Raw genomic sequence first — 8,585 nt, forward strand, 5'->3', positions numbered from 1 at the left:
AACCCAAAACTATGTGTGCATGCATTGTATGTATACATATGATGTTACTAGATTGTGTATTGATATGATATGTACATTGTATATCGTATGCATCAATGTGTTTGTGTAATTGTATTTATGTGATGCTAGACACATGCATACATACATACATACATACAATATACAGACTGCCTGAACCTGTGTAATGTGTTAAATGTTGGATTATATTTTTGCTAACCCTAAACCCTAATCCACATAAGTAAATACATTGTGGTGAGTGGACTTTACTTCCAATAATTTCCTTAAATTTGATAAATGTGATGATTGATAAGCATGTTTTATTCTCACTTTTGATAATCCAGGCTACCTCAGATACTAATACCGTTGTTGCGACCCCGGAGACAGTGAAAAGAGTTGTCGACATTGTTGCCAATCAACTTGCCACTTCGACTGATTCCATTAATCCGCACTCCAAATTCCAGGATTTGGGCGCGGATTCCCTTGATCAGGTGGGTATACCCCCCTGATGCTTTTACTCTTAAAAAACTCTCTTTAGCATGCTTTGATGAGAATATGTTAGGTTTTATGTAATCCATGTGTTTTTTGTAACAAACTAATATATGTAGGTGGAGATAGTGATGGCTTTGGAAGAGGAATTCAATATCAGTGTTAGTGAGAATGGTGCCGAATCAATCTCTACAGTGCAAGACGCAGCGGATCTCATCCAAAGAGCTGTCTCGGAGAACCCTTGAGGATTAGGAATTGTGACCAAATCCTGGTACCACATCCATAAGAAATATATTGCGAAATGATAACCCAATTTGGGCAATAGACTTCCCAGTCAATTATAATACCCACTCGTCAGGATATGCAATAATGTTGATTAATATTTAAGCAAATAAAAACAAACTCATTTGCCATCCAAATGTGTGGACTATTGATATGTGTGTGTGTGTGGATGTCCAACTACACTTGAAAATCTAGATGTTTTAAGCTTTGGGATTATATTAATTCAATGTAGCCTTACCAAAATCTACACAAAATTGATTCCATATATGAGCACATAATTGGCATTCATTTCTTCCACAAGCATGTCATGGTCAAGTAACGATAGTCATGACTTTCATGCTATTTCATTAATATAAATTAATTAGTTTGAGATGGATTTACTAGGTGAGTCACTCTAAAAGGTTCATTCACCTCAATTTGGCGCACCATCTTCTACATCAATAATTGCAACTGTGTGCGAGTGGATAATCTGTGAGCAACAAATACTATATAGAACAAGAGTGAATTTTTTATTGTGAGCAAACTATGATGACGGCAATGGTTGTACCCAATTCAATGTGGCCTACGAGATGGATTAACAATCAATAATAAAATTGACTTGGTGTCGTAACATTGTAGGAAGAGTTGAGACAATGTTGCTTTCATATTATGCAACATTAGCATCTACTTATCGAACACATTTTGTGATAATCATACACACTCTCAATCATTACTTCGAACACATTGTGATAAGCACGGAATAAACAATTACTTAATTACACTTCATTAATCTAGAGAAACATGGGGGCAATGTGTAAAGCAATAACATTATCATAAAATCTCTTGATCAAAGAGATAGTCACAATGGGTTGAGACTAGGGAGAGTAGAAATCTCTTGATCAAAAAGCATTCGGAATCCATTAGCTCAATATTGTGAAGGACACTTTGATCAATTTTGAATGTGAATTTCATCAAAAACATCTACATACCATATAATTATTTAAAATGTTATCTTTTGGAACATTAGGAATTTCTTTTTAGCTTTTCAATTTTGGCATCTATAGAAAAAAGTTGTACCTTTGATGACAAGAAAATGCCCCTTCTATATAGCCTTCATATTTAAGAGGGCATCCTTTGATGTTCTTTAGTGTCTCTTTTTCCTAATTCCACCGATAACTTTATACACACTTACTTCGTGTAAGAGTATTATATTGCATAAATTATGAATACTAACATATTTTCCCCATCAAACAATATATATTTATTAGTGGATCACAACACTATGCGTGATGGAAGTAAATATGGTTCATCTTGAATGAAGTCACACATTGAAGTTTCATATTTTGATGGGAGGTAGACAAGCATCACGTTCTCTTTTGTGTGTTTTGATGGATTATAGAGCAATGCAAGTCAACTAAGGTTGCTTGATCCATGGCCACTCTCAAAAACCATATCATTAACCATTGTCCACTGATAGTGAGGCCTGACAAAGAATCTTATACCTTTATTGGGTCAATATTGTTAGTTCAAAAGTCTTCTTCACATTGGGCCTAACCTCTTCACCCTAATCATCCATATCCCTACCTAATTAGGCCCATATACATGTTGTAATCATATGTTCCATAAAACAATAATAGAGAAGTCGCATCATGTAATCATTTCTTTAAATATTTCCAAGTCTGACCTTATACTACCTTTATGGATGCATACTCTACCAATCCAAGGCCTAGACATGTGCTTTGTTACATGACTAGCTTTATTATCCATTACCATAGTCACGTTGTCAACCTAGTGTTGCTCTATGCCTATCATGAGTCACAACCTTGATGTAGTCTATGAATATCACATATGTGCACATCTATTTGAGGGAACTGGGCAAGAGGAATTTGATATCATTATTAGTTACAATGATGCGGAATGTCATGGTGAAGAACAAGATGGATGTCCTCCACATAGCACTTCATTTCCTCAAAGAGACGTCCCTTCTACCCTGATATCATTCAATTGACAAGTTTTCCACTTTCTTTGTAATTCTCACGTCCATCTTTATCATCAAAATTTTTTATATGGTCCACCCAAAGTTATTTCAAGTAACATTGGACACAACAGTAATATCATGAAGAATAACTAAAGTTTAGTCTTTAGTGTCATACTCCATTAAAGGTACTTTCTATCAGAATCCATTATTCCACCATTGACAACTTTCTGTAGGGAGGGCCCGCTCGTATGTAATTGTCATGCAAGTGCCAAATGCACCACACACACACACGGAACAAACGTTTTTTTTATTATTTGGCATGGAATTGAGAGTTGGAAATTAGGGCAAAAGCATAATAATGATGTAAAACCTTCTACAAGTCTATATAGTGGGGTTGCTAAGTTACAAGAAACTGCATTAGACCTTATCAAAGGTAGCATATTGTAGGCCCATATCAACGCATACACCATAGCGATGGTGGTTAGACACAAAGACAAGAGTCATTTTCAGCTACTACCAATTTTCAACAAACAAATCCAAGTCCAGAAAACAAAGAGCAATGTGGAGTAAAACCACGGGTACAGTGTGTCTGGAAGTCAGATGATTTATTACAGAAGGCAAAGAAAAACCAAGGCTAATGATAATAACAACTTCCAATTGCATGTAAGCTCACCAAAAGTTAAAAATTAAAATAAAAACAGAAGAGAAAGATAAAAATAAAAAAAAGATAAGGAAGAGTAGACTCTTTTCTTTTCCATCCACAAGAGGAATGAAGAGACTCTCTCAAAACATCCCTGCAGTGTGCTTGTTGTTGTTGGTGTGACAATTCATTCATTAGTCCTACCAATGACAAGAGTCTGTACAATGCTTGAAAACAGGAGACCTAGAAGAAGATTGTCTGGTGAACAAAACGAGACATGGAACGAAAGAAACAAAACCCGTCTTTTTCTTTCTTTCGATTTATTTCATATGGATTCTGCCCAATTGGCTTCACTTCCCACCCTATGCATGCTTTCCTGCCTTGCTATGTCTCTGTGTGCCATATCCACCTTGAACCCTGACCCTAAGGCTTGGCCTTGACTATCAATTCTTGGGACTGGTTTCAGCTTCTGCAGTGGATGCTCAAAGCTCTGAAGGCCATTGTGAGATGAGAAGAAACAACCTGTTGCCAATGGTTCCACCTCCATCGCATCAATAAATCCAATAGAAAAAAATCGATGGGTAAAAACCCACAATATAAAAATATCATGAGTTTATTGGTAATTTTGCTTATCAATTTGGGGGGTTATCCTCAACATGTTCTCAATTATAAATTTTGGGGGAAACAGGCCACACTAAAATCACAATTGAACTCTTATATAAATTTGTGGATTTTCCACAGCCTCGCATCAATAGTTCAGGTGTATCACTGAAAGCTACACTTCCACTTAGTAATTACATGTAAGAACATTTGTACCTGACGGAAATGGAGCAAAGGATTTCCCACAGCCTCGCATCAATACTTCAGGTGTATCACTAAAAGCTAGACTTCCATCAGCCGCTGTACCCCAATAGAATGGAATCTTACCCTCGCCATCCTAAATTAGCATAGCCATAGAAACGCAATGTTAAAATCCAGAGGACTGCAATGAGCAGCAAGCCATACTTGACTAAGTCAATGTAAATTATTAACATAATAAACAGAAGTTACTCTACATGCAGGAAAAACATCAAATAATGTAATGTTGAGTATAAGAATGAGATATTAGATTCTTACATCTTAATAGATCAGTCATAGTTCTCTATATTGGCATTATTAGCACAGTGCAGATGCTTGATAACTTAAAGAAGAACCAACTACAAACCACACATGTTAATCGTAGAAAGCATCTGAGAAGTGACCATCAACATAGACAAAAATATAAAAGGTAGCTATTACACAAACAATTATTTAGAAAATATATCATATGATTGTCCAACTAAAGCAATGTCCTACACCAAATGAAGATAGAAGTAGAGAATGAAAATAAATTTCTGACCAAAGCAATGCCCAACACCAAAACAAATTTCTAATCAAGGTAGACTCAAGAAATGGCTAAAGTAGAGTAACTCCAATACTGAATGATTTTAAGAATTCATTAAAAGCAAAACCGAGACTGACCCACATAACAATCATATACCCATACAAATATAACACAGGAATGAGGATGCACGAACATTAGAAATTTAGTTATAAGCAGCTGAAATTGAATTCCAATAAAATGGATGGACTCAATCAAGCATGCATAAACACATGAGAATCACATGCATACATACAAATGAAGATATACGCCCATATACATAGTCTCAATTAGAAATATAAGATGCGCTAGGGTACAGTGGTTAGTAAATATCATTCATGACGCAAAAAACTAAGGATAAGAAACTTACCACAGCAACAAATACATTGCGACTGGTTGAGTCATATAAAACAAAGACGAACTGTCCATTAAGATCAGCAACAACTTTGTCGGCAGGAAAAGGGCCTCTATCGCGTAAGGTTCGATATGCCTCAATAATTACCATTACTTCTGTTATATTTTTCGCAAGACCATATTCTTGCCTTAACACAGGCAAGTTGCTCAAGTTGCCTTCAAACAGGCAAAATATCCCATCAACAGCAGCAAAGGACCTGCAGAAATGTGACCAGATCCATATAGGTCATTGCACACAACAATCCCAGAGACCATCTCATTCTCCAGTGGACAATAATACAATCTATCTATCTATCTATCTCTCACACACGCACATACACAAACACACACCTTGGCGTTAGCAAAGCTTGCTTATGGTGAGTGTAAGACAAACCCCCAGCTTGAGGAAGCAAGATATGAAGAGCCTCGGGTGTCTGGGATGCAAACGAATCAAGGATCTCTAGGCCTGGCTTCCTGTCATCAGGTCGTGTGCTCGGGCTGCAAAGCTCTTGTGGCCCATTAGCAACTGAGCTGTTGAACACGGCCAACATCTTCTCTCTTTTTGTTAGAGATTGGTTTCTTCTTTTTCGGTATAAGCAAATACCTACCTGTACACGATTCATTAAGCTTAAGCAATCAGACACACATCACTTTCTATTTCAAGTCAAACAGACTAAGGTTTGATCTCATCATTCTTATCCCACAAGTTTCTAGTTCAAGCAATGAATGGATAAGGTCGATCAATGACACAGCATTCTAGTTCAGTAAAAAGAGACGCACAGTGGATAGTACACTTTTCAAGAAGTCAAAGCACATATTTATCATACACTGAATTCTAGTCGCAGCACATTTTTCAGAGATAAAACAAGGAGCATAAAAAGATTCTAATTTCTCTCAGAGACAAAATTCATCAATTTATCTTTACTTTCTCGTTCAGATTGAACTAACTTAAGTTCCAGGAAATGATAATTGCTCGTGAAATAAATATCTTTGTGTCTATAAACGCTCAATTAGCCAAAAAAATTGCTCTTTTAAAAAAATCAGAAAGCTCATCAAAAGAAAATAAAAATTCCGAGCTAAAAACCGAATTTCCCTGAGCATAAAACTAGCGCCAGAGAAAGGAAACAGAAAATAATACGCAGATAATTGGTGATAAAGAGAAATGTTTTCCATAATGCTTTTGTTACCACTGAACTAGAAATACATCCAGAGATACGAAGCCGAAATTATCTCTACGTGTCTGTGAGCAAGATAAGATCAGAATAAAATGAGAATTAAAGAAAATGCGGAGGAAAAGACAGAAATATAATTTATAACTCTGAGCACACAACGCGGAGACAATGAGCAGAGATTCTCTACTTCTCTAAAAACACAGAACTGCACAAAAGAAACATTAGCATTTCATGGAACTAGAAAGAAAATACGGCGGAAATACCAAGGAAGATATTCCTGCGCGCATCATCTTTGCATTTTCTTTCTATTACCTTGAAGTGAACCAAAAAGTAGTTATCTAGTCCACGATGTATCCGCACACAGATCTGAACTTTGGAAAGTACTAAACAGAAAATGTGAATGGGAGGAGAGATTTTATGAATCGAACACAAAAAACTAGGTACAAAGACTGAAAAAGTAATTAACACTAAACAGAGGGAAGAGACAGAACACAATAACTGGATTAATAGAGAAATATGCAGAAAGTGAAGCGAAACGAGCAAATACACATGATGCAGCATAAAACAGAGACGTAAACAAGAGAAGGTTCCCAAGAAGTAGCTCCAAATATCCGAATTTTGGGAGACAAGCGGATGAGTGGTGAAGACTGCTTTCGAGTGAGGAGGGAACGGGCCAAAAGATCGTAAATTTTTCTTCTTCTTCTTCTTCTTCTTCTTCTTCTTCTTCTTCTTCTTCTTCTTCTTCTTCTTCTTCCACGAGGATTACATGGAAAGAAACGGACGGAAGGAAGAATGGTTTAGGTGAGAGCAGGAGCATGGCATAGATTATATAAGCATCCTCTTCGTCCAAAGAAAATGGCAGAAAAGAAAGAATATGGAAAAGTGAGCGAATGGAAGGAAGAAACATTTTACCTGAGCTGGAAGGTGTGATCTCTTCAAGAGGAAGGTAAAGAGGAAGAAAGGATGGAAGGGAGGAGAATGATTTACTTTACCTGAGGAGGAGGAATAACGACACTTTCTTGCTTCGGGGTAGAGCTCCTGATGGAGATGGAGATGGAGATGGAGATGGAGATGGAGATGGAGAAGGAGAAGGAGGCCTCTTTGTTCTGTCCGATCTTCAGGTCTTGCGTCTTTTAGGTTAAAAGCAGCAGAGGCATCGATTTCTGCAGGAGAAGCGAAGCAGCAGAAGGGAAGGAAGGGAAGGATTTGAGTATATCACGCAGGCTTTAGATATGTATACATATAGACAGACAGAGAGAGAGAGAGAGAGAGAGAGAGAGAGAGAGAGAGAGAAAGATAAATCGCCACGTTAAAAATTCTAGGAAGCTGGTTTTTCCGCCCCTCTCTCTCTCTCTCTCTCTCTCTCTCTCTCTCTCTCTCTCTCTCTCTCTCTCCGCTCCCAGGCGGTATATGGATTGGGGCGGTTTTTGGGGGGAAGGCAGGAAAATCCCAAAAACCAGCCACCCCCTCAAAACCGCTCGACCCGATCGTTTTCACACCTCCCTGTCCCGTTTGTCCGGACACACACTCCAAAATCAAACACGGTGCCCAATCAATCACACCTCTGAACCAAAGTAAAATAATAATACGCACCAAAGAAGAGGTATGGTATGTACATACATATATGTATGTACCTTTCATTGCCTTCTTCTTCGTCTTTTTCTCTTTCTTCCCATTACTTTTTCAAGCTCTTCTTCCATAGAAGATAGATCCACACTAAGTTTTGTTCCCATGCCTCTCTCTCTCTCTCTCTCTCTCTCTCTCTCTCTCTCTTTGAAGTCATCAATTTTGAGAGACCGAGTTCAATCCCCCACCACAAGTTAGTGCCCGTCCCATTGGCCACAATCGGTTCGTCTCTTTGGGTTACCTTAGTGCTAAGTTGTTATACTCGCTCTACGCACTAGGTTCGAGAACCAATTATCTCATCTCTCTATTACACCATACATATTCTCTTAATTTACTAGATGCTACAACAGATTGTAGAGGTTGAACCTATGACCCTGGCCTACATTGGGCAACCTTACCAATTGAGCTCTCTCTCTCTCTCTCGTCTTGAATGCTCTAGATGCTCGTTCTCCAGACTAGGAACTATATTAATTCGTGAAAACGTATTCTTTTTTAGTAGGTTGCTTGAGTTCCATGTCTGAGTAAGGAACTTGGTCCCACTATAAGCGTTAAGGTTTGTTCCAGTGCTTAGATTCTTGACCTTAAGCTTCAAGACCAAACCCATCTTTAACAACTTGTTTTGGTTTCTAC

At 37.7% G+C, this 8,585-nt stretch overlaps 2 protein-coding genes across 2 annotated transcripts; one reads left to right on the plus strand and one right to left on the minus strand.

Moving 5' to 3' along the window:
• The first annotated feature begins 299 nt into the window (after nucleotides 1-299).
• LOC147862975 (uncharacterized) lies at nucleotides 300-876 on the plus strand. The gene is made up of 2 exons (XM_087321166.1): nucleotides 300-488; nucleotides 606-876. Exons 1-2 carry the CDS (start codon nucleotides 300-302, stop codon nucleotides 729-731), a joined length of 315 nt encoding a protein of 104 aa, XP_087177292.1. The 3' UTR covers nucleotides 732-876.
• Nucleotides 877-3,270: 2,394 nt separating this feature from the next.
• LOC147862976 (stem-specific protein TSJT1-like) lies at nucleotides 3,271-5,765 on the minus strand. Its single transcript, XM_087321083.1, has 4 exons — nucleotides 5,509-5,765; nucleotides 5,135-5,375; nucleotides 4,182-4,302; nucleotides 3,271-3,887 (listed from the first exon to the last, which is right to left on the minus strand). The coding sequence occupies exons 1-4, from the start codon at nucleotides 5,706-5,708 to the stop codon at nucleotides 3,691-3,693; spliced, it is 759 nt and encodes a 252-aa protein (XP_087177209.1). The 5' UTR covers nucleotides 5,709-5,765; the 3' UTR covers nucleotides 3,271-3,690.
• Between the last annotated feature and the right edge of the window lie 2,820 nt (nucleotides 5,766-8,585).

The sequence above is a fragment of the Azolla caroliniana genome, unplaced genomic scaffold (genome assembly GCF_043228905.1).
Source record: "Azolla caroliniana isolate FFs.n. ecotype wild unplaced genomic scaffold, voAzoCaro1.0.p SCAF_6, whole genome shotgun sequence".
In the NCBI taxonomy this organism is placed as follows: Eukaryota; Viridiplantae; Streptophyta; class Polypodiopsida; order Salviniales; family Salviniaceae; genus Azolla; species Azolla caroliniana.